At 39.2% G+C, this 26,325-nt stretch overlaps 2 protein-coding genes across 6 annotated transcripts in view; one reads left to right on the top strand and one right to left on the bottom strand.

Annotated features, from left to right (window-relative positions):
* The window catches only part of UCHL3 (ubiquitin C-terminal hydrolase L3), a 40,559-nt gene extending 26,475 nt beyond the window's left edge, over nucleotides 1-14,084 (bottom strand). The window contains exons 1-3 of the mRNA XM_051623083.1: nucleotides 13,763-14,084; nucleotides 13,533-13,544; nucleotides 1,913-2,041 (exon numbers count right to left, since the gene is read on the bottom strand). Coding sequence (XP_051479043.1) covers nucleotides 1,913-2,041; nucleotides 13,533-13,544; nucleotides 13,763-13,804 — 183 coding nt within the window. The 5' untranslated portion in view covers nucleotides 13,805-14,084. The remainder of the gene's footprint in view (nucleotides 1-1,912; nucleotides 2,042-13,532; nucleotides 13,545-13,762) is intronic.
* Nucleotides 14,085-14,301: 217 nt separating this feature from the next.
* COMMD6 (COMM domain containing 6) lies at nucleotides 14,302-25,176 on the top strand. 5 transcript variants are annotated; one of them, XM_051623097.1, is made up of 7 exons: nucleotides 17,039-17,107; nucleotides 17,724-17,782; nucleotides 18,333-18,398; nucleotides 18,572-18,648; nucleotides 19,907-20,075; nucleotides 21,210-21,362; nucleotides 22,400-25,176. In XM_051623097.1, exons 1-7 carry the CDS (start codon nucleotides 17,065-17,067, stop codon nucleotides 22,448-22,450), a joined length of 618 nt encoding a protein of 205 aa, XP_051479057.1. In that variant the 5' UTR covers nucleotides 17,039-17,064; the 3' UTR covers nucleotides 22,451-25,176. The 5 variants fall into 5 exon arrangements, with proteins under 5 accessions (XP_051479082.1, XP_051479057.1, XP_051479064.1 ...); XM_051623122.1 differs by lacking the exons at nucleotides 17,039-17,107; nucleotides 18,572-18,648 and adding an exon at nucleotides 14,302-14,319; XM_051623104.1 differs by lacking the exon at nucleotides 18,333-18,398.
* The last annotated feature ends 1,149 nt before the right edge of the window (nucleotides 25,177-26,325 follow it).

Genomic DNA, 26,325 nt, shown 5'->3' with positions numbered 1-26,325 from the left:
ACCTGTTATATTGTGTGTTGATTTTTTAGGGTTTTTTTGTTGGTTGTGGCTTGGTGGTTCTTTGCAACGGGGGTGTTTTTAGGGTTTTTCAGTTGGTTGGTTAGTTCCTGTTTGTTTGTTTTATTTTACAATTTTCTTCTCTAACAGGAAAAAAAAATGAAAGAAAACTGCAAATGTTCCAGACAACACTGTTCTTTCTCCCTCCTTTGCTTCTTTTGCCAGGTTCTTTTGAAGACAAAAATAAAAATTGAAGTAGACAAGCTTTATATACAAGTATGACAAAAGTAAACTTTGAATGCAAATGTTCTCAAGGAACTCTTCCTGAAAACCCTTTAAAAATCTCTCTCAGACTCTATGTACCATCAGTGACAAATTGAAACAAGACATTTTTCCAGCATCACGATTCCACACTTGCAACTTATCTGACTGTTCTGGATGGTCCAAGTAAGTGCACGTACAAAGCATTTTAATTTGACATCACTTATCTACAAGTCAACAAAATAGTTACAGAACATTGGGACTTCACATGAAAGATTAAGCAGTTGATAGAAACACTTGTGTCCCTTATGTTTCTGAAGGATTAACATGCTGGAGAAAATCTCAAGTATTTGGCTGGCGGTCATATTTGATTGATCAATGCAACAGAGCACATGCTGATTCTCTGGTTCTGTTTGTCATAGGCTTCTTCAGGATGAAATTGCATACACCTTCTGAAACAAGAAGTTCTTCTTTGCCACAGGATGACGTGCCCATAGCATGATCCAAGAACAGAAGTTTGCACAGGCAGGGGGCAAAAGAAAGGTGACAGTCACAGAAGGAGCTCAGACCTGTAGCTCAAGCAGCCAGACAAGCCACAGCACATAGAAAACAATGCCTCAAAGTTGACGGAAAGGAAATTTTCTGAAGTCAGGAGATGACAGTTAGGAGTTGAATAAATTCAAAACCATCAAGATGACTGAAATCAAGCCTGAAAAGTACTGCTTGCATAGCTGTTTTGGAAAAACTGGGAGTGCAAAGGGTTACAGAACCCAATGAATAAGAGAACTGACCTAGTCACTCTTCTATTTAAATATATGTTTTGTTATAGAAGTTAAACTTTAATAGCTAACTCCTTTGTCCTTATAAACCACATGTTCTTTTTAAGACACACAAAAAAAGGAAGAAGTTTGGGCAGATTCACCTCAAACTTTTTGGCTGACCTTATCACAATCACGTAAGATTTTTATAAACTGAAAGATCAATATGAATTACACATTTCAACCTAGGTAACACTTGAAGGAGAAATGCAAGATGGTTGTCTTCTCTACTTAGAACCATATGATGACACAAAATAAGCAGGCTTGAAGATTAAACCAAATCAAGTCTTTTAAAGTCTAACTTAGAGGAAGAAGGAGGAGGGGCAATTTTCTTTCATCTTAGAAATTTGCCACATCTGTCCAAGCAGCAAAAGTCACATTGGTACTGACGACTGTACTGAAAGTGGATTGAAGTTTTGTCAGTGCAACAGTAAGAAAACTCAAGAAGTACTTCCATTTGACAGAGTCCTACACCCTACATCTTATTTTGCTTATGCTATTGTAGCTCTCTGTTAAAAGTAGCAGAATCAAGCCATTTCACAGTGCATATTAAAAAACCAAAGCCTTAAATTATCTGCAACAGAAAAACATGAGGCATATTCCTCTGTGCTTCTACATTTGCTTTTCCCACTCCAACTTGAAAAGAAATTGGAAATACGCATGTAAGGTTATCAAAAGAAGGTTCTGAAGGAAGCATTTTGCTGCTCTTGTTTTTAATGAGTAAGGTTAGACTCTCACCTTGATCCTACTACGACATCAATGTACAAGATTCAAACCGTTCATTCCTGTTTCATTTACAACAAAATTGATTTGTTGCTTATTAAACAAGCATTTACCTTTTCTGTTATTGGAAAGAGAAGCAGCACTGCACAGACAGGTCTTGGCACCATGCTAAGCAGTTCTGGTTCCATACCATAAACATCTACAAATTGCCAGTCAGGATGTATACCTAACTGTTTGAGAAACTGGAAAAGAAAAAAAAAAGAGAGTATTAAATAAGTACAATCATATACTTATCTTTTTAGAAATGCTTTCCAAAATTTAAGAATAAACAAGAATAAATGAGATTCAAGTTTTAATAAATAAGGCTGAATAAATCACTGTACTACGAAAGACATACCAAAGTCCCACAGTTTATCTGTTTAGCTTTATGAAAGGGAAGTGAAAACATTCTCCAGCACTATTTACTAAAGCATTAAAGCATTCAGGCATTTTGAAAATGTTTTGTCAAAAAATAGAAGAGTACTGAATATTAACTTTATAAATCATGGGTCAGACAACCTATGAATAAATTTATTATTTGACTTCATGAGTACTTCAGAGTATCTGACATCTGTACTCATATTGGAGCTGCTGGGTTTCAACAACTCAAAAAACCTGTGATCTTCACCAGCCTTTTGAGCAAAGAGATACTAGACTACAGATTTTAACAGGTGTACCTTTTAAGGTGTTCACTTACATGAAAAATCTGTTTGAACTATGATCTAGTAAAATATTTTGAAGCAGAAAAATATTAAGTGCCAGATCATTAGACATTAATAATTAATCTTCAAGTACTTCTCAGTTGCTTCTTTAGAACTTTTTAACATAGTCTAAGCCAGAGGCTTTCTGATCATCTTTCCTGTAACACAGCTGTGTGTCACAATACAGAAAGTGATTTTGGATATTCCACCTAACATAAAGCCACTTAAGGACACAAGAAAGACTGTAGCACCTAACTAAGCTTTGACAACCTTAGTCTACAATTGTGTGCTCACTTTTTAATCCAATACTCCTTTTTTACTCATCTATGACCACAATGATAGTTGCAAAATTAATAACTATACATTATTAAAAAAAACAGGAACTATTTCTATTACCACAGGCTAGAAGAACCTAACTGAATTCAAACGCTATTGTTACTATGCACACCGACCATTTATAACTACAAGCAAAAGCTAAGTGTACACTGTGGCACACATGAATCCTATTTGGAAACGTTACTTCTACTGGTAAAATAAATAGATTTTGGATAAAATCTTAAGAGATTAGAGAACTCTGAATAGATTCTAAAAATTACGCATTTCACAACCTACTATATTTTTGCCAGAAAACCCATATTCTATAGGAAAATCTTAACCAGTCACCTGAGACTCTTATTTTAAAATAAGGAAAGTCTACTGATAAACGATTGCAAATTTAAATGCCTGAAAAAAAAACATGCAGCAAGTAATATTCCTATACCCTCTTTAAAGGAAAAGGAACCAACTCCTAAAGCATTTCTTTAGTCTCAACAAAACTCAACTCTGCAGTTCCCAACACTGTTCCCAAAAGTGATACTGTGGAAGACCACAGTAATTTGCCCACTATCTTTCTTAGAGGGGAAAGATTACTTTAACAGCTTCATCATACTTCCTGACCAAAGCTATTTGAGGAAATCTATTTTTTGATACATTTACAGTAAAGATGTTTAAGAATCACTTAAGATGATAAGCCAAAATGAAAGGCACAGATTACTCTCCTTTTGATAACCCATCCAGTGAGCAGCTTTACACATACACTAAAGGATTCAGTCATAATTCTGCCCTGTCTGAACAGATTCATACCTACATAGATGTAACTGTAAGAAATATCCCAAATTAATGTTTTATTAAAACTAAACACAAGAACATACAAAAATACAAGTGTCTTCATCTAACAAGAGATCCCTTCAAATGCCAATTTCAGCTTGTACCAGGCAAGAGACTAGTTGGTTGTCTTTCAGAGGACATAGCCAAGGGGCTGATTCTCAATACTTATATAAAGGAGACAGTTTCTACCAAGCCTGAACGTATGGACAACAAGCATGCATGAAGTAAGGAAGATTTTTACCAACATCATCTAGGAATAGCTTGTACACCAGGGCAAAATAATAGAAAATATACATACCCTTAAGTTTATTAAAAGAATGGAGCTGCAGTTTGCAGCCAGTTTTGAGGGTGAAAAATGTACATTTTAACTGTATTATTCTGTTTCTATTTTACACTGCAAGTCATTAAACAAAAAAGGGCAAGCAAAAACTATTCAAGTTTGAAAGAAGTTTAAATGATCTTGAGAAAATTAATAGAGCTTTCTGTGTGTCTACAATAACCTATACAGCTCCAACAACACAGAGCTAGCTCAGTATTTTATTCTGGCTGCACTGTAAAATATGGAGATTTTTCTTTTCATAAGGCCAAAAAACCCTTGTCCATATTTTTCTTTTTTTCTTACACTACCTACTAATAATAAAAAACATGGATTAAACATAAATTCAAAGAGAAAAAGGGGGGCAAGGAGGAAAATAAAGTGTCTTTATCAAGCTTCAGAAAATGTTGCTCTCTTCTGTAGAGGCTGGTGAGTCTGAGCACAAGTCATAATTAAGGCTTTGCAGAACCTTTCGACTAGTTTCAAAAACAAGACAGTTTTGAAGTACAGTAAGAAAACAAACTAAAAGGATTGCTTATGTAACACCAAGCTCTTTTGGTTCTTTAAGTCTTGGCAAGATTGGGAAGAAGGACAAATTATATATTTTTTTTAATGAAAAGGGGGAAAAGGGAAAGTGTTAAGTATTCACCAGCTGATGAAACATAAGACAGTGTATTTTGAACTTCTCTGCCAAGCCTCTAGGTTGTGAGGATAATTACCACTTTGTTAAAAAACAATTATAATCAAATCTGAAGGGAAAGAGAGTGCATTAAAATATTATTTATATTTATTTGTACTTCTGGTACTCTCCTTATGAAGCCAATAACTAATCTTTCTATCTTTTTTACTGCTGTTATTCAGAACTGTAGGAAATGCAAAAATACCATTTCTTATTTTGCAAGATTACTTGAAAAAAATTTACAAAACCCCAAAATAAACCCAACACTTACCAAAAGAAAGCAGTGCTACAAAGATCAGATAAGGCTACTGGTCAAATAATTTAGGTTCTCCTATCCTGTTCTACACCCCTGGGGAGAAAAACCCCACAACAAACCAAAATAAAAAACACCCACGAATCCGAAATGAACAAAATGCTCCCTAAACCTAAGAACAGCTCTTAAAACTCCTGAACAAAATATTCCTCATAACTTCAACTCCACAGATACAGACTGCCTTTCATTACTCATGCTACCCAGCTGCCTAGAAACTTTACAATCTAAGAAATTTAAAATTTCAGTATACAATGAAAGTAACTACTAGAAATGATGGTCAGCACTAAAGAGGAACAGCAAGACCTTATGCTTAGCATGACAGCAGCCTAACACACAAGCAGCCTAACAACTTTACTGTAGAATCATAGCAAACAAAATACTAAGGAGAGGGTTTCATTCAGGCCTGGGAAAAAAAACATGACAAGAGATATCCTTCTGAAAATTTAGTAAGTAGATTACACAAACAGCCAGCATGAAATCTGTCTAAGAGACTGCCAGATGGGTAACAGATGAATAATAGATGGCAAAGTGAGAACAACCCTTTAAACAAATACACAGGGCTTATTTTTTACATTAGGATGTGCAAAGAAATAAAAAAGTTCAGACAATGACATAGCCAGCTAAGTAATCTTTTGCAACTGGGCAAAAGAAGGTAAGACTGTATCTAGTGAGGTCAGGGAGAATAAATTTTGTAGAAATAAAAACAAATTCATAGGAATCAGGGGAAGTTCTTTAGAGGGACAAAAATCCATTTAGATGTGACATGGGAAGGTCATAAAAAGAGATGACATAAGCAACAGCTTGGCAAGTTATACAAATACCTTAGTAATAACTAAATTAAACCTCCTTGGATTCTCTCTCTGTCTTTTCCTAGACCAAACATACTGGTAGAGAAAGGAGTCAGTTATGCACAAGGAGGTGAAGCAACTACTCCCCCACTGACAAAAGCATTCTTGTTGTAGGACAGCAAGCAGTTTTGTTAGCTTTTTAGACAGTGTCATTCATAGGGAGTGACCTTTGCTGCTTTACATTCCAATTATTCAGCAATTACTCAAGCCATTTTATTCTACAGATACCTACAGGACAGAGCAGTTAGGGTACTTTACACTGCATCTGAGAGCTGACTCACTTTCAGCTGTTCACTTTCTCGTAAAGATACTATATAGAGTAGCTTTATTTACGTCTGCACAATAGAGTATTAGATATTCTTTTTCAGTCACTGCTTATCACATTGCTTACTATTTTTAATGTATATGCCTTTGAACATTTACTTTAAAACATAAATATGCAAGTACTTGGCTGCATTACAGAAGTCCTACAGGAGGTGAGGAAGAACAGCAACAAAATCACCACATCAGCATCTAGTTTAACTTTTTCAGAGCATTATTTCTACTCGTTGTCGTATTTGCAATTGTCTCTTTTCTTCTTGTGTTAAAATACCTTCCTGAACAACACTTCTTGGTGTTTCACTGGTCCATTCAACAAAAAGTCACTTTTGGAATTCCTTCCCCCCATCTCATCTACACTTCTGAATTTCTCCTTTTTCCTCTAGTATTCCAGAAGGCCCTTCCTTCTCTTCTGATTATTACCGTTTTCAACTAGCTAAGAGAGCATGCAGAGATGATGGAGACAGACTCATCTCAGCAGTGCACAACAGAACAATCAGAAACAACAAACATACAACAGTACACAGGAAATTTAAATTTTATAAGGAACATATTTGAAAATGTAAAAAATAATGAACATAGTCAAACATTAGTATAGGCTGCCCAGGAGACCGTGGAGTCTCTGTCCTTTGAGGAATTCAGAACTTGACAAGCCCCTACACAACAAGTTTTGAACAGAACATGGCTGGACTACGGAACTCTAGAGGTCCTTCCAGCCTACTTGATTCTATTCTAAATCACCACAAACTGTAGGTCTGTATGTCTAAATATTAGTTAATAGTAAAAGACATTGCAATAAACTCACATAGGCAGGTTATAATAAGTTAATTTAGATATTTATGTGGTAAAACCTATGCTGTTTACATTGTTGGTATCACTACTTAAACCTATTATTAACTGTTAGGCATTGAGGTTTTTACTTCAGCACTTTAAAACAGTTCTTCTGGCAACAGTTACACAGCCAGCAGGACATTTATTTATGGGGCTGATGGAGATAAGGGAAGGGTAAGTGGGGTAAGAAAAAACAAGACTTCTGAAGTACCTAGTGCAAAATTTGAATATTGTCCAAAGTAGCCGTATCTCTCCCACTTTGTCACTTGCATATAGAAACAAAGTGAGGACACTGAAACAAAACAAACTTTGAAATTTAGGTGCAATTAAAGTTGGGCAGCATTTCAGCACAGTGTATTTCAAGAATGCCACGTCCTAAATACTAAGACATTGTACTCAAGACTCTGAGTTTTCCACATTTTACTGTGGTATTTATATACAAGCTGGAAACATGAAAGCATAAAAACTGCCAAAATGTACAAACACTTCCAGTCACTCAGATGCAAAAGAGAGCTTTTGTGGGGAGAACTGTTGGAATCCTCTTCTAAATGCAAATGCAAACCAAGATACCAGCAAAGCCTCCATTTTATTGTACTTCTGCTCAGTGGACTAAAGCATCACTATCACAACAAAGCTACAGTTAAGACTTCCATTGTAAAAATCAAAATATATCTATGGCTTTAGGAAACGGGAAAGACTACATCTAATAAACCAATTAAGACAATAAATATTTTGTAACTTTTTCATTAAAGCATGGGAATTTTTTAACTTTGTTAAATTGAAGCTAATCTTTTTCCTCCTAGAATGCAGTAAAACTGCGTAAAGTATGTCTGGTGGAATTATCAGCAAGAAAAACAAAAAACAGAAAAAACACTTATATTATAATTTCTATAAATTGACAAATAGATGATTGTATTCATCAGCCCTTTAAGTATCCAAGTCTTCTTAAACTAATCTGTAATACAAATATAAATGCAAGATATTTTGCTCTAAATTCTTTTTACATAATTTCTAGAGGCATATTACAAAAAACTGTTAGTTTTGGAAGAGAAATTCCTTTTTAGAAATACAGGAAGCACCCAAACAACATTTTATTGTTTAGGTATTATGAGGATGTGTCCTATTTCTTTCATTATGACATCTGAGGAATTAAAATGAAGGTATGATCTTTCAATGCTTTTTAGTGAAGGCATCTTTCAGACAATTAATTAAAATGACTGTAGTGACAAGATGGCAGCAGCTGTAGAAACTTCAGCTCTATATAGCAGGTCAAAATGCATCTGAGAAGCAAAGACACGGCTGTAATTTAATGAGGTGCATTATTCTTATTATTCTTCAAGATGTATAACAAATTCTTTAATATCCTTAAGTGATGTATTTCAGGACCTCATAATAAATACAGTCCATTTATGATATTTTTTTTTAATTTCTTTTTTTTTTCAAAATTTGCAGTGAAGGAGGAAAAAAGAGAACACTTTCCAGTCCATAAAAAATGTGACAAATTTTACACCCACAAAATTCTTATCCTTCCAATTGTGTAGTTTCTTCAGGGTGTCTAAAAGAGCAGCACTGACTTAGTGCTCCTGATCTTCACCATAACAGGTATGTATTTTTTTTACATATCCATCATGCAGTTTTGTAACTCACTACTTAGCACCTCCTGGTGTATATATTGAACCAGGGTATCACACAGGCAGCAATGCACAGTGCACAGGAAGCTGGCCTAACCAGCTGACCCAGGATTCCTCTAAAAATGCCCCAGCGAGCAAGAGCTTTAGCATGTCCCAGCCCAGAGGTGCAGCTACTGAGACACTGATTCAAAACAGGACACTACATTATGCTGTGAAAAACGTTTGAAGACCTGTTACTGTGATCCAATTATTCGTAATGGGCACAACCTAGATCAATCCACTCTTCCAAATAAGCTGTTATACATATTGTTTTTACAGCAAAACAACAATTGGATGTTACTAATTCTGCTGGTCCTTTAAGCCAAGGAAAATGTGGAAGCAGGGAACACCACCTTCAGTGTAAGATAAACTACTGCATTAACCACTAGCACTTATTTTCCAACCATAGCACCCCATTCACTTAAACAGTGTTGGAGATAGTAAGGATTTCCTTGTTACAATTAGTTTATGTTATTAAAACAGAAATACGAAATGGAGCAAAAAAGATCATAATAAAGGGCCAAGGCCAGAAGCAGCAAGTACAAATAAAGGAGTGAAATACATGGTTTTTTTCTTAGCTTTCAATTACTGAAGAATGTACAAAGCCTGATCTAAGTCAGCCTTTCAACCATTTGTATCAATAATGCTCTAGAACCCAAAACAAGCTAAACTTCCCCTTTGCAACATAACTACCTATTTAAACTCAGTAAGAGGTATAAATAGCTTGACATATTTTAAACTAAAAGCCACCAGTCAACAAGTGATCTCTCAACAGACATCTACAATCCCTTCATATTTGTCCTTATGCTTACTCTTTGCTATGCTGTGCCACAGCCTCAATGCCTCCCTTTTGTTGGCTCTGTGGAGGGCTTTCTGGGATATTCTCTTTACAGAAAGATACAAACAGAGTCCTGGTCTTCCACTTTCTGAGGCTACACTCAAAGAACAGGCTGGTTTCCAAGTACGCACACAATCTCCACTGTTTCCACTCTGCTTACAACAGAAGAGTTAAACTCAACTCTCCCAACCCATAACTGGAAAAAAAAAAAAAAAAAAAAAGCTGAGCTAAGCATTTTCAGGACATCACTTTCTGTTCACATCTGACATCCTCTCACTGCAACACAGTACCTCATCTACGAATACTACCACCCAACACAGGAATCATAGGTCCTGCCTCTTCAGTTACTTTGATCAGTAGGGCTTTCTTTTGGAGAAGATTGTGTGATAGTGTTGCAGTGCTCATAAAATGGGAAGACCTCTTAGGAAGAGCAAAATTTGTTTCCTTGAGATAGTTAATTATTCTCTGTATTTGTCCTACCATAAACCCTTAAGAAATGTGTTCCATAACTGGAACTGTATCCAGTTTCTACCATTTGTTCTATGTTTTGTGATCTTTCTTGTCCCTGTGACTTTAAAGCACAGACAGGTGTCAGGGACATCCATGGATGAAAATTAATCTATTTATGTAGCTGACTCAGTACCTTAATGGCTTTTTAAAAAAAAAAAAAAAAAAAAAAAAAAAAGGAAAGTAGGATCAAAGGCCTGAAATATAATTGTGGCAGTTAACTAAGAACCAGAAAGTAAGCCCTATGTGGCCGGAGAAACCCAAGCCACAGCCAACTCTCAATGGTTTAACTCCGAGCTACGTGAAGACAGTACTTGAGCTTCACAGATAGAGTCAATTACTCCCTCCTTAGCTGGATACAATGAATGCAAGGGTCGGCAGCATACCTTATCTAGGAAGTAAGTATGTTTCTTCCAATGTGTGAGATGAAGAAAGGTAAGAGAGATCATGGGAGATCAAGAAAGATAACCACCGATACTACTTTTTCATTTATCTGTGTTTGCTAGGGAATTAATAGTGGGTTGCAAGCCAGACTGAAGCGACATCATGATGAAGAACAATCAGCTTGTTTCTGATCTTTTCACTCCAAAAATTTCTATGCAGTCTGATGTATTTTTTTTGGTGGTAGAAGAAGTGGAGAACAAGATACACAGCCAAACACCATCTGGTGAGCACTTGACAGATTAACCGTATTTTCTTGCTTCCTCTCTCCTATTAGTGGGGGAAGGGTAGTACCTTGGGCCACCATCTGAAGGTTGAAGAAAAAAACATTCCCTGTCATGACTGGTATACAAAGTGAAGCTTTGTAAATGCTGAATCATCAGTCCTTTCTGGATCAGACGTGGCCTAACAATTCATTCTATCAGACTGGAGAAGTGGAGGAGGAAAAATAAAAAAGTATTGTGGCAATTCAACTAGCACTGTATGGTACATTTAACTATGCTGACTTCTCTCTCAAAAATACCACTACAGATAAGTGGCTGTGGTATTCTGAATGAATCATTGCTACTGGAGATCTTTAAAGCTAAGAAAGAATATTCCTGTTTATCCTCACCAGCCAGTTTCTGAACCATCCAACATTTCTAACACATTTTACATAAAGAGAGGTTCTACATATACCAAGGATTTCAAAATTCATCTATTATAACATAAATGCTTTCAGATTGAGAAAAACTTTCAAGAGGTCACATACACTATAACTGAGAAATAGCAGTTCTCCTTTATGATCTGAATTTCTACCACAAAAATTGAAATTGTTTCAAATTTACAACATACATTTCAAACCTTAAGAGAGCACACAGTATGGTAAAAACCACATTAAAAGCAAATGAACCTGCATTTACTACATTTCCTTTCTAGCTGCTACTGAGAAAAGGAATGATTGGTACAATCACCAAAACAGGCTAAGCATTTGTTAAATCCTAATGACAGTTCTGAATACAATCTAACACTTGAGAATCCATGAATCTTACAGGTGACTGGAATATGTTTTGCTTTAAAGAGTCCACTACCATACCTAGAAATAACATTAACAGATGTAGTATGTTACAAGGATAGACTTGGACTAAAGTAAAGACAACATAAAAAACAAGTAGCAAAACCACCCAACCCACCAAGAAACATATGGCTATATGTCTACGTAGAGAGATAACATGTATTAAACTACTACTAAACACATATATTTCAGCTATTCGGGGCACGCTATTGGGTTGCTTTTTTAAAATCCTGAAGAATTCTAGAGTATTTTACAGCGTACAGAAGAGAGTATCACCAAAAAAAAAAAAAAAAGACTGTACTAGCAATTAACAGGAATTTTTTGAAAATGAATTTGCATTCGAATCTCTAATTACTATTATTGTTGTTTTAAACATAAGCAGGATGTGAGTAACAAGTGACTAACAGTCCTGTGATAGAGCTTACCACTGTATTGAGATTAAAAGAACAATGACTAATAATGCAAGGTGTATTCAGATGCAACACTGACTATTTTTTCCTTTTTTTTTTCTTATATATACACCTCTAGACCTACATAACAACAACAACCACTGCTCAGTTAAGATTGGCAAAATACAGTGATGGAGAAAGTCTAACTGGTCTCAAGAGGCCTTTTCTGTACAGAAATCTTAACAAGAAATTCCTTGTGAAGTTAAAGTTCCTATAATCCCTCATCATCCAAAATTGATAGGTATCATTAATACAAAGCCAACAGGCAAAAGAGACAGATTTTGAACACACTGAGAACTGTTCATTTAATGTTCTTCTAGGATTTTCTCCATATAACATAAACATAAAAGATAAAGTCACTAGTTTATCCTCCTCAATTTCTACTTTACAGCTGACAGGACTTTATTTGTACTATGGTGAGCTGATGTTAACATCTCAAAAGTGAGAAGAACTTGGAGAATTTGAAATTATACTAGTCATTTATTCACAGGTATTTTCTTCCAAACTGAAATTTAGCCTCTGAATTTCAAAATTAAAAACCAAATTGTAGCGCACATTCAAGAACAGCTTGCAGGAAAGGTTGTTAATTTTAACTCAGGACTGCAATTAAAAACTTCTCAAAATCATCCACAGCAGCAATAATGCAAGAACTGTAACATTATTTCTCCTAGGAAAGTATAAAGCCAGGTACAGAATGACCCAGAATCAAACAACCCTTCACTCTCCTGCAGATTCAGTTAGTATATCACAGCAGCAACAAAATAAATACATCCTTCACACACTGAAATTCCTAACTTTCAAAATACTTCCGCAATATAGTTTTAAGAATGCTATCTTATTGCTCAAAGCTTCAGAGTCTTTTGGCTTAAACACCATCCTTAGCATTATCAACAGGCCTGCTGGGATCAACATCTCACCTCTAATGCTTGTTAAAGACACTCAAAACTATCCCTGAGAACACGATGCAGCTCTGGAGTGTATGTGATTTCCTTTCAGATAAGAGTTTACCTCGTGCTTACAGTGTTTTGTGGACTAGAACAAGCTTCTTTAGCGTGGACTCTACTACACTAACAAAACCAGCAACAACAAACCGTACAGATATTGTCAAGAATAAGCAGCAAAGCACAAATACGGTAAAATGACACTATTTCTTATGGTCAGCCAAAGAAAAAAAGATTGCAACAGAGTGATGTAAGCAGATCCACAGAAATGCACAGAGCCATAATGTACAGGCCCAGAACTGGCACACATTATGTGTAACCATATAACAACCACTAATTAAAACCCAACTTGAAATGCATCAGAGATTATGCTACGTTAAAAGCCAGAATACACCTATTTTTTTGTATTACTGTTTAGCTTTTTCTTTCCATATAACACGTCTCCATGACACTACGGGACTCAAGAGGTTTCAGAAAAGCTTTCAGGTGGATCCAACATCAGAGGGCGGAGCGCAGACACCCGCGCGGGAGGAAGAGGTCGCTCTCGCTGGAGAAGCAGGAGCCTCTACTACATGAAAATGCAAGGAGATGGGCCTGAAGCTGCAGGGAGACTGGGAGCTGCCTCAAATCAGAGCTGCTTACCTGATTCGTGACCTGAAAAGAAAGCAGAAAACAGCGGGAAGTTAGCACTCCGGTTCCACCCGCGCCCCCCAAGACCTGCTCCGTCCCCTGCCCGCACCAGCCACCCCTCAGCCCGCCATGCCGAGCCCGGGGCGTGCCGAGCCCTCTCCCCTCCGCCATCCTCCCTCCCTTCCGCCAGCAGCTCCCCCACCCCATCTCCGCCGCGCCCCCCGCGCAGCGCGGGCACTCACGTCGGGGTTGGCCTCCAGGGGCAGCCAGCGGTGCGGCTCCATCGCGCTGCTGCCGGGGCGGCTCCGGCTCCCGCTCCCCGCCGGGGCTGCACTCGCCGCGCGGCACGGACGGCACCTCCCGCCGCCTCCGCCCTGACCCGGGGCCGCACCACCCAGGCTTTCCGGGGGGGGGCGGAGGAGGAGGAGGAGAAACCAACGCTACAGCCTCTCCACCCACGCCGCTGCCCCGCTCCGCAGCGGCGAGCCGAGGCGCTACCGCCTGGGAAGAACGCCTTCCTGGGTGCGCTCGCAGGCGAGGATGGCCGGCAGGCTGCCCTCTGCCCACCGCCTCAGCTCCCCCGGCAATGGGCTCTCCCGGCGGGGCAAGGGGTGGTGCCTGGGCCACAGCCGCCCTCCCGCCCGGGCCTGCGTGCTCTGCTCTGCGGGGGAACCCGCCGCCGCCCGCCGGAGCCTCGGCGGCAGCCGGGGCTGGGTGGGGAGCCGGCGCCAGGCGCTGGGGACGGCCGTGCCCCTCTGAACCGAAAGGCAGTGAGCCCAAGCCGCCAGCCGGCGGGGAGGTACGGGCAGCCTCCCGGGAAGCACCCCCGGAGGAACGGGAGTGGCCGCGGAGCGGGGCGGGACGGAGGGGTTCGGGCGGAGCCGTAAAGCCGTGGCCGTGGGCGGCCCCCGCGTCGGCTGGGAGGGCTTGGAAGCTGCAAGGACACACGGGGTGGGCGTCTCCGAATACCCTGCCGAAAATTAACGATGTGTTGAACCGAATTGAAATCAGCGTTTCTCGTGTAAAGCTGCGAATCCCCTCGTGTCTTTCCATGTCGGACGTACCAACATAACCATTTCTTGGCCTTTTGGCTAGGATCAGGCACGGTGTAATATATTCCTAAATGCCTCAGTGTAAGGGTGGTGAGACCCTGGAACAGGCTGCCCAGAGAAGCTGTGGATGCCTCATCCCTGGAGGTGTTCCAGGGCAGGTTGGATGGGGCTCTGAGCAGCCTGTTCTAGTGGGAGGGGGGGTTGGAACTCGATGATCTTCAAGGTCCCTTCCAACTCAAAAAGTTCTGTGATTCATATTGTATACACTGTAATATACATTTTATATACATATATATGGATGTACACATGTCAGACTTAGTGTTACGTCTTCTTTCAAGTTAATTCAGAAAAGCTAAGAGTGAAGGTGCCTGTCGTTTCTTGGCCTCGGCCCCCCATGGCTGCTTCTGCCCTCAGCTCTCCACAGCCTACATACAACCAGAAAGACCTGGGGCAGCAATCCCATCTCCTTATGAGTTCTGTTACCCAGTTTCTACACCAAGCGTCTTCTCGTATTAAGTGTGCAATCCTTATCTAGCTAAGAGTACTGTCAGGCCACCATCATAGTTTGCATCTACCTACCTCTGCCACAAAGAGCTTCATAGAGAATTTTCAAAAGAATGGTAGAATTGTTTGGGTTGGAAAAGACCTCTGAAATCAAGTCCAACTGTTAACGTAGCACTGCCATGTCCTTAAGCACCACATCTACACTTTTAAATACATCCAGGGATGGTGATTCAACCACTTCCCTGGGCAGCCTGTTCCCGTAGCCAATCTAAACCTCCCCTGGCACAACTTAGAACCATAGCATGTGTGGGATTGGAAGGGACTTTTAAAGAACATCTAGTCCAACCCCCTCTGCAGTGAGCAGGAACCTTTTTTACTAGATCAGGTTGTTCAGAGCCTCATCAAGCCTGATCTTGAATGTCTCCAGGGATGGGGCCTCCACCACCTCTCTGGGTCACCTGTTCCAGTACATAACTTGACCCCATTTCCTCTCATCACTTGTTACTTAGGAGGAGACCAACCCTCACTTCACCACAACCTCTCTTCAGGTAGCTGTAGTGAGCCCTGGGACTAAGGCCCAGTTCCCTCAGACACTCTTTGTAAGACCTGTGCTCTAGAACCTTCACCAGCTTTGTTGCCCTTCTCAGGACTCACTCCAGCTCCTCAATGTCCTTCTTGTAGTGAGTGGCCCCAAACTGACCACAGTGTTTGAGGTGTGGCCTCACCAGGGCCGAGTAGTGGGGGACATTTACTGCCCTGCCCTGCTGGCCATGCTATTTCTGATACACTGTTTATTTCTGTGAATGAGCAAAGAGGCTAAAAATCCGTACGTACTTCAGCCACTTTCTGTTCCAAATCCAAAGAACTAAATGCATGTTTATGTGTAGATGAAAACACCCCCCAAATAACTCCAAATTTCAGCAAATTATTCTGTAATGGTCTGTAGTGACCAAACCACCAAGATTCTCAACTTCACATCTATCTCCACATCTTGGAGAAAGAATGAAAAGTAACAACATTAGTCGTAGTGCTAAAGGCACTACTAAGAGACTTAAGAAACTGTAATATAAAATAGTAAGTAAAGTTCTTAGAATATGTAATAGAAAGTATGTAATTGAGTTACTTAAGAGCAAAGAGGTTGTTAAATCAAGTCCTTGCTATGACAGATCTTACCGGTACATACATTGCTAGTGTTTCAACAATCATGAGGTCATAAAATACATACTACTCAGAAACATTTGCACACTTAATTAGATACTTTAAAGGGGAGAAGCCAGGATCAGACAGATCTCAAGTGTATAAAGCTCATAAACACACACCATGTTCCATAATAATTACTCTTTCCCTGAAGTATCTTCTGATTTGTTTTCATTAACATTTATTGAAAATGCACAATTTTAACCTAGTAATTGCTGCTGTGTGACAAGTTATGTTTTATTACCCTGTGACAGTCTTTTAAGAGATCTACTGAGATTGTAACATCACCATATAGAAAAAGGGAAAAGCAAACGTGAAACCGGTCACTAGAGAAATCTAAGAATATGTGCTATTTTTACAAGGTGAAACTGGTGAAGTACCAGCGTTTTAGGGCTCCACGCCGTGCCCAAACTTACTTCACTACATTTGGTGTGCAAAACTTATCGAACACGGTTCTAGCTGCAGTTTTACCCTCAGTGGCCATTTTCCACTTAAACCGAAGAGAGTTCATCTGCGCAGATGACGGGCTGCACAGTTTATCTGCAGGTGTTGGGCTGGTTCCGCAACACACCCGCGCAGAGCACAGCCCCTCCGCGCACCTGCGCCAGGTGTGACCCGACCCGGCACCTCCACAGCCCCCCGCCCCACGCCCTCCCGGCGGAGAGCTGCGCATGCTCCCTGCCCGGCAGCCAATAAGAGCGAGGCTCCTGGCCCGGCGTTGCCCGCAGCCAATCAGGGCGCCCGGCCGGCGCTGTGCGGCGGAAGCCGGGCCCGGGCGGGTGCGCGGCGCCATGGCGGGCGGCCCCGCGGTGGGGCGGGCGCTGGCGGCGCTGGGTGAGGGCCGGGCCGGGCCGGGCCGGGCCGGGCCCCGGTGCGGTGCGGGGGGGGAGCGGAAAGGGACGTGGGGCCTCCTGGTCCCGCAGGGTGTGTGTGTGGGGGAGACGCCCTCACCGCCTGGGGGTGTAGCGGGAGGCCGCCCGGCGGAGCCGTCCCCGGGGGCTGCAGGCGAAGCGTGTGGGAGTTGCCAGCGGGAGCCTCTCGGCCTGTCCGCGGGCTGGCCGGGGGCTTCGGCGCCGGGAGGCGGCGTTGGCTTGCGGGGAGCCGCGGTCCCGTGCTGCTGGTGCCGGAGGGCAGCCGCGGGCGTGCCCGGGGTCCCGGGAAGCTGTGAGGGAGTCGGTGTGGGTGCTGCTGCGCGGGGCCCCGGGAGTTCCTCGGGGCTGCCAGGCTGCATAGACTCTGGGGCCTGGTGGGGTCCCTTCTATCAGGCTTTGCTTCAGAGACTGATCAGGTTAGGTTAATGCAATTGGAGGCGAACTCCCTTAAAGAAATCCTTGCTCTTAAGGTAAAATGCGTGCATGATGACGCAGGGATTCTTCAGAGGGAGATTAGATTTACTGCTGTACCATTTCAAGGATTTGCTTCTGGTCACTACAGCTTGTGTTTTTTCCAGATGTTGGTGGTGCAGCAGATAAGATTAGTTTAATACCACAAGACTTCTTTGCAGAATTGGTAAGTTGGACAGTAACTGGGATGTGGAAGGACTTCTGACACTCTGATTCTAAGAGACCTTTTTGTTCAAGCTTTTCTGTTTTTTCTCCGTTGCAAAAAGGATCTTAGTTATGTGGTGTCTGAGATTTACATGACTCGTAAAGTGGACCTGTCCCCTTAAAAGCAATGGGGATTGCTTTAAATGTATGTTTTTCTCATAGAATAATGTTAAAATGTATTTTTTCATTTTATTTAAATGAGATACTGAGCCAGCTTGTTTACTGTTGTGTACTCTTGAACAGGTTGACTGTTGAATAAGTATGAAAATGGTGTAGAATTATCTAGTGAGGTAGTAATTAAAATACTTGGCTGAGTTTATTTGCTTTTCTTGGATTTGGTGTAATTTCAACAACTTAATTCTTCACTCTGCCTTTAAAGCATCCCCCTGTTATCTATTTTTGCATTAATCTGTTTTCTTCTTTGTTTTGTGATCTCCAAATATTCAAACAAGCTTTGTCTTGTATAATTAAAATATGCAGTAAGTATGTTTTCGAACTTAATTTCTTTTCAGTGTGAACACATAATTCAACATCTGAACCATAAGATCCCAGGTGTAAATGCAGCTGAACTGTGTCAGGTAAGTTAGTATACTAACACTTACAAACTAATATATTAGCTGTATCTGTTTTAAAGGATAGATTCCCCAAGTCAAATTTTTTTGGCGGTGTGTGTATGTATAAAAAGAGGTTTTTAGTAATGCATGATTTGTTAGTTATATTTGTAATTATTATTTGAAAATTCTCTTTCCAGAGAATTCAAACATCTGGGGTTGAGATTAGTGTTGGTGACCTGGCAAAAATAGCTAACATCATTTCCTTTCTATTTAGGTAAGCACAAAATAATTTACTTTGCCTCGTGTCTTTTCTTTTTTTCCCTTCACCTCAACTTAATAGCCCAGTTAGAAAGTGACTGACATCAAATGTTGGTACAAAATTAACAGATGCAGGAAAAGGGCAAAAGTTTGAAACTCCCAGTACACAAAAAAAGAAAATCTGAGCTTAGTCTTATGTTTTTAGAAGGCCTGTAATTGCTTAATTTATTGTCTTGATTTTTGTAATTAAAAAAATAAAGAGGAAATATTTCTAAGATCCTGTCTGCAAGCTTTAGGCATAATAAAAGAGGAGGTTAAGCTCAATTCTAAAGCTAAGTCTTCTAGACTTTTACCTGGAAGAAGTGTGTTCTAAAAACTTCTTGTTTGTTAGAGATCAGAAACCTGTTGTGTCTGTTTGAAATCTGCAGTGATAAAAGTAGAGTCTTTAGCTTGTGTTTTCAGTTGTTTTGCTGTAATGTTTTATGTGTTCTGAAAGAAAAAATATTCAAGGTCTTTTTCTATTAATAGTTAATCTCTAAACATTTTCTGTAAAATTAATATGACTGAAGAAAACATACCAGTAAAAATTTATCATGCTATGTTTTCTTCTATAAAATATAAAGCCTTAAGTTATATTAGATCATGCTACTTGAAGAACCAACTCTTTTTCTCCTTTATTAATAATCTCTTAGAGATGAGTGGATCTGCATGAACAAACCTAGGGTGTCAATTTTTTTTGTTAACTGTTTCTGTAGAGGAAATCAAGTGGCAATTATCCCCTAGATTTGCTGCCTTTTCAGTTGAGGGCTTATTACATAAATTTACTCCTGTTAGTATCAATTATAGCATTACTGAGAGGTCCTTACTTGCCTTTTGGTTATACTTAAATTACCTCTCAAAGTTTAATTAAAATGCTTTCTAGAGGAATAATGTTTATCTGCTTTATACACATCTTTCACTGAATTATGCATTTTTTTTAAGTTGCAACAGCACTCGGAGACTGTGATTATTTTTGTTTTAATGTTGTGTGTTGTGCAATTCCAACAGAGCTTGATCTCTGCCTGTTAAGACACATTAAAAGTTGGATTTGCATCCACGTGCAAAAGATGAGTAAAATACTCAGGGGAAAAAATAATATCACAGGCTGCCTAATTGTTGTAAAGGGCATGGATAGATAAAGCAGAAATAAAAAATTGCCTATTTGGGGTGGCAAGAAATGTTGTTCAATTTGTGGAGAATTAAACTGATGTGGTGTTTTTTTGATGTATCTGTAGCACAGCAGCCAGAAACAATCTCTCTACGGAAGAACTGATGATCACCTTGGGCAATGCAGTCAGCACACTGCCAAAACATGTGCTCCAAGTGATTCGCCATGTCTGGAATGAGCAGGGCAAATCCATTAGTGTGTCAGAAGATGCAAGAAATGTGGCTGCAGCAGGGCAGGTAACTAAATACCAAGGTGCAGTTGAGCTAGGTGTTCAGAAAGCACAGTTCAGAAACCTCAGTGCTTCATTGTCCATGTTGTGTTGTCAAGCATGTGGTTGGTATCTTGACTGCCAAAGTTTTTCCTATGTACATACATTGTCAAATCTCTACCAAAATAAGTAAGCTTATACAGTCAAGTTTGTCTAAATACTGAACAGTTTTCTCATATTGCTGTTTGTATGATCGAGTCACATTTCATAGTCTTTCTAAAACTAGTGCTTCATAGTACTAGTAGGGAAGGTGAGTAGCAGTCAGTGTGGCAGGCAATAGTATTAGCTGTTTATGTAAATCTGTTTTAAGTGTAATTTGAATTGTTGATGACACCAGCACTTGAAAATTTTAGTCTGTCTCTTGTAGGTTTAAAGTTCTTTTCAAGATACTTTCAATTTCCAGCATTCCTTTTTTTCCCTTTTTGAAAAAAAAAAAGTGGATTTGCATTTTAAGATCTTTTTTCTAACAACAGTTTAAAAGAGTATGGACTTAGAGGAAAAAAAATTCTCTGAGGATTGATGGGAAGCTTCTAAAGACTATTTACTTCTTTATTCAAGTTCTTCATAAAAGTCTTTTGAGCTTTCATAAAAGACTAAACGTTATAACTTACCTGTCTGAAGTTTCTTTGTGATGAACTTTGATTTATCTAAAATACTGTTACGCAATGCCATAATTTTTATTTTTTTTCATTATTGCTGTTGCAAAATTTTGGGGCGCCAAGAGGTTTTTCTCATGTTTCCACTTGCTTTAGAAACTTCTGAAAAAAACATGACGAAGGAATGAATGATAAACAAGCCAGGTGAACTCTGTAGCTCAAGCTCCTCATTCTAGAACTTTAATAGTAGTCTGTAGTCTGTCAAGTCTGTGCTTGACTATTGACTGTACTTGAAAACAGATTAAGTGAAGTAACTTGTTAAACTGCTTATTTTTTTCACTTTTAAAAGGGCAGATGATTTTGTATTCACAATAGTATCTGTAGGTGCATGTTTGTTTCCCATTTAGATATGAGCTCTGGATGTCCTGTTACTGTCTGTAAAACATTCACATGACAGAATAGCCATGGTAGGTCTTTCTAACAGTTTCCAATGTTTTTCTTTGCAGTTTGTAGATATGAAGTGGAAACTGGGAGTTGCAATGAGCTCTGACACCTGCAGGTCTTTGAAGTATCCTTATGTTACAGTGACACTAAAAGTGGCAGACCCTTCAGGGCAAATAAGGGACAAAACTTTTGAGATGACTGTGCCACAGTTCAAGGTCTGTAATCACTGTTACTTGATTCAGTCTCTTAAAAGCAATAGTGACACTGTTGTGAAGGGAGTCACTATCCCTTGGTGCATAGATTTGTGTTGCTTATTTACTGATACAGTCATTCAAAGATGAAGCATTAAATTATTACTTAAACTGAAATGATTATTTATTTCATAGCATTTAGTTCTACATCACTTATCCAAAAATGTTAATTTAGCAGGAATAAATCTGTTTTCTTACAAGCAAGCTAACAACTGAAGACATGAAGACTTTAGCATCTTCATTGGCAGCTGTCACTCTGCCTTATTAACAATGGAGGGAATATTCTAAGTTTAAGGAACTGTTCCCCAGCCTCAAAATGTAAAACTTGGGTTCAGCCTAACAGTTGTTAACAATTAGGAATGGAGGTCAGTCTGCTTTGTCACTACTGGCTCTTAATTGCTATGCCTTTTTCTGTGAACTCATGTCAGAAGCTTTAGTTTTGTATAATGAACTTCTGTTGTCATTCCTGTTTAAAGGGCAAATGCATCACTTAACATATTGCACAAGCTTACAAATCCTTGGAGTTGGACTGGCAGGAGTTTGAGAAGGATATTCTGAATCCTTTAGATGTTGTGAAATGTTGTATTCTGGTTGAAACCTATTTAATGTTAAACTTCCTGTTCAACTACTATAAGAAATGGATGCTATACTTGAGATGCCTGGATTATTTTAGTGGGGAATAAAACCTTCATGTGAGAAGGTTTTGAGTATTTTTTTTGTTGTGAGATCTGCACTATTTTGTTTTATGGCATCTTCTCCTTTTAATAGCCAAATCCATGCAAATAAGGCATCACCTGTGTAGATTTAATAGTGAATATGTCCAAATGCCAACCAGCCCACTAAATGAAAAGCAGAAACTTTCAGTTCAAGCTTCAAATAGAAACTGGAGAAAAGAGGGAATGTGAGAAAGGTGGATTGTGATTTTTCTGACATGGTAGTTTGAACTACAGTTTGAGCTTTTCTTTAAGCAACTGAAATTGGTCTTAACTCTTGCATTTTAGAACTTCTTCAGACAGTTCAAGGAAATGGCAGCTGTTCTTGAAACAGTTTGAAGACAAGTCTTATTTATACTGAAATTTTGGACAGACTTTGATCAAGTAAGCTTTCTGTTCTGCACAGGGAATAAAGTGCCATTCTTCAGCAAGGTATGTATCCTTGTCTTCTCAACAGGTATTTGCCAGCATCATCCTTGCACTGCTGTGAACATTTCTTCACTTTTGAATACTTGATGCAAACTCTGCAGTGTTTGTGAAAATGTGTTCAGCTTTGTTCATCCTGGTAGACAAAAGATCAGGATGTATCCAGAGAAGCATCACTGTAGATTTTCTAATATCCAAGAGTAAGAAACTACACATTGAACTCTGGAGTGTGGAAAGAGACCTGAAAATGTTGACTGGGAAGATGCTGAGAGAAGTGTAAATCCCATGTTAACACTTTTTGTCTGTAAAATTGAGATGCACTTGGATTGAACAATAATATTAAGGAGCATATGAAATTACATGTAACAAGCATACAGTTATTCTTGAAGAACAACAGTGTCAAGTAGTTAGTTCCAGGTATTTTCAGACATAGGTTTCAGTCGTCTTTTAATAACTGGATAATGTTCTTGTCCTAACAGCTTGTTTATATATTTGTTTATTTGGTTTTTTTCCCACTACCTGGGCTTACAAAAGCTCAATTAATGCATTAAGCTTTTCTGGAGACCCAAAATTCATTCTCTGAATTGAAGCTCAGAGGCTAATTTTAAATAAAGGTAGAAAGGTGAATTTTAATTCAAAAGCATTTTAATATATTTTTGCCTTTGCATTTAATCCAGCTCTAATCTGTGGCACTCTGCTTGATGTTTTGATTAACAGTCTGCCTTCTAACTAAATTAGAATATTGATGTAGTTGCCTCACTCCAAGCTCTGGGCTAGAATAGTCACGAGGAAACTTAAATTCAGTCTGGAGTGTTAGCCAAGCACATCAGAGAAAGGACCACACGAAAAGTCAGCAAGATTTCTTTGTTGTAATGTGTGGCAGGCGTCCACTGGACTGTGTTGCAAGTGCTCACTCTCAGACAGTGTCCTAACCAGCAAAGTTTTTACTTCAATTCTGAAGAATGGGGCCATTTCCAAAGGGAGAGTGATGAATCCAGTATGCTTGCATGGTCTTTTTTTTTTTCATTTGTTCTTAAGTTTTGAATAAGCAAAAGATGAACTGCAAATACAGTGGCATAAAACCTAATGCTGTTGCACTTTGAGATGTGCTTCTGGTGTAGTAGAGCAAGGAAGTATAAAGAGAGACAATTCATATTGATAAACAGACTGAAGTTTATACTGAAACTCCAGAATGCTAGAGACAAAGAACCAGTTTTGCTGGGATCGATCCTCAAGTGATTTCAGGTTCCCTAAAGTGAAAACATCCACTTTTCTAGCCCGCTTTACGATTTTCAGTGACTTTTTTAGAGGCTGGCTGAAGGCCATTGATAAGAGGTTATGCCTGCCTCTTTTGTGTCATGAAAATAAATTGCAGCACACCATGTGTGGTCTGCATGCTGCAATCCTTTCAGTAAAGAGCTGCACCCGCAGTATTTGGGCATCATGTGTGGTCCATTAAAACAGTACTTGGAGTTGCTTAGAAGTCCAAATAAGTGATGATGTTGGCTTTAGCAAAAGATAGTGAAGGTTTGGGGCTGTGGCCATTGAGTTGGACAGTATTTCCTTTGTGCTGCTGAAGTTCAAGGTGTTTGCTTTGTGGCTGAGGAGAGCAGGTTGTTCTTTTCTGGGACTCTCAATGGAATGTCACAAAACGGTCTTGGGAACAGACTTCCCATTTGCCTTTTTCCTTGTCTATCTTCAAATGCTTGGAGCTGAGCATAGTGCAAAAAATTCTGCGTGTGGAAAAGTTATATGAGCAGCTGTTTTTTTGTTTTTGTTTTGATTTGCAGAAGTTGGAGTGTAAGGCTCTTATAGCTGTAAAACATTGTCATGCTTGGGCCTAGTGAATTAATTGGCTTACATGAATGCAAGAGTTCCAGAAAGAGTGTTTTGTGGTCTGTTTTGTTTTTGTTTTTCCAATAAAGCTGGAGCCTTACAAGTACTCTTTTTCTAATGCACTTAAATTCTTCGTATAGCTGGAAATATTTGTGCCTTCATTGGAACTGGATAGAAAAGAAGTTTTAATTAAGTCTTAACTTTTAGAAGCAAGAATTGAGTAAATGGTGGAAGGTAATGAGAACTTTCAGTTACCATTTTTGCTTTTTCCATCACCAAGAAAAAAGTTGGCAGCCTTTGAAAAGTCTAATGTAGATTCTGTCGAGTCAAATATTCTAGAAATATTAATGAATATTTTTTAAATGTCCCTGAACTCCAGCATGTTGTAACTCATGTGGTCACTCTGGCTGGAAGATGCCTGGACATGTGTGCTATACCACTTTACTGTCTGAGAATTTTCAAAGGCATTTATGGACATCTAGAAGATGTGATTAAAAGTTGGCTATGTACTGAAACTTCTGAGATTTGTCCTGATTGCTATCAGTAGAAATTCCTGTACTGAGTAATAGAAGAATTAAGTACTTTATTAAAAAAACCATGAAACTAAAACCCTAACAGTTTGCAGGGTAGCAATATTAACATGTTCAAATGAGCTGTTGAATTGTTTGTCTAGATGTGCAGAAACCAGACTTTGCATCCTTGTGTGTTCCTAATTCTACTTTTTGATTGATTTGAAATTGTATAACATGAGTATTTTTCTAAGTCCACAAATAGTCATTAAACACATAGGTATCAAAGATAAAGATGGTCTGTATTTTGTTCTAAGCCTAATGCATGCATGTCTGTCTCATAAACACTATAATGGGTAAAGTTCAGGACTAGGCTATGACTAAACTTCTTCCTTTATTAAATTAGGATGAAGTTCAGACATAGGCAGTTGTTCTCTGTGATGGGGAACCAAGAAGCAGAGGGATAACTGCAGGCTACAAGGAATATTAGTATCAATTACTTAAAACTAGACAAAATGTTGTATTGAACCAGGAAAAGACAGAACACAGGAGATTAATGAAATTTTGCAGGAAATTAAATTAAAGTGGTTTTCTTTCCTTAACTGTGTTTAGGAGACAAGTAAACAATTACACTTTTCAACATTTGCCTGGAGCAGGGCAAGAGGAAGGAATGGGGGTGGGGGGGAAAGGGTCTTACACAGCAAACAAACCCAAGCGAGGGAATAATGAAGGAATCTCCTGCCATGTCTGTCTTCATCACATGATATTTTTTAATTAGTTTTGATCACACCAGCCCACTTGCAAAAAGCTATTTTGCAAAAAAATTGAGGAGGGCCTAGAGAGAGAGTGCACAAGTAGCTATAGTCATGTCTGTGAGCTAGTGCTTTATATATTTAACTTCTGCACACTTGGGTCTAGTCATGGCCAATATAAAAGCATGTTTGTTCCTGCTCCCACAAAATTGTACTGCCTTTCTTTAACCATATTTTAAAGGTCTGTAACCCTGTTGCTCACTGTAAAGCCATTGCCCTTTATTTTTTACCTTTCTATTTTCAAGCTTTTCCTTTACACCCATCTTGAACATCTAAAGGTACATTAGTTTGGAACAGTTAAAAATAAAGGTATAGAGATGATAAATTGGGAGAGAGGAAGAATGGAGGTGTTTTTGCTTGCCTTGTTCCCTATCATGTTTTAATATTTTATTACCCTCTTAACTGTGCATATAATGAGGGTAATTTCCACTCCTTTGTAGAGGCATGCAGGGTTCCTCTGTCAATACACAAGTGCCAGAGTCATTTCATCTTCTGGCAGCAAAATGTGCTCTATCTCTGCAGAACCTTTGAAACTGGGGGAGGGACTTAAAATTCAGTAGCTTCTATCCTATCTAGTACCCTGTGGTTGATCATGGTAGTGCCCATTTTCCAGACAGATTTTTCAGTAAAA

The sequence above is a fragment of the Apus apus genome, chromosome 1 (genome assembly GCF_020740795.1).
Source record: "Apus apus isolate bApuApu2 chromosome 1, bApuApu2.pri.cur, whole genome shotgun sequence".
NCBI lineage: Eukaryota > Metazoa > Chordata > Aves > Apodiformes > Apodidae > Apus > Apus apus.
The sequence above is the reverse complement of the archived record's forward strand: the minus strand, read 5'-3'. Positions and strand labels throughout refer to the sequence as shown.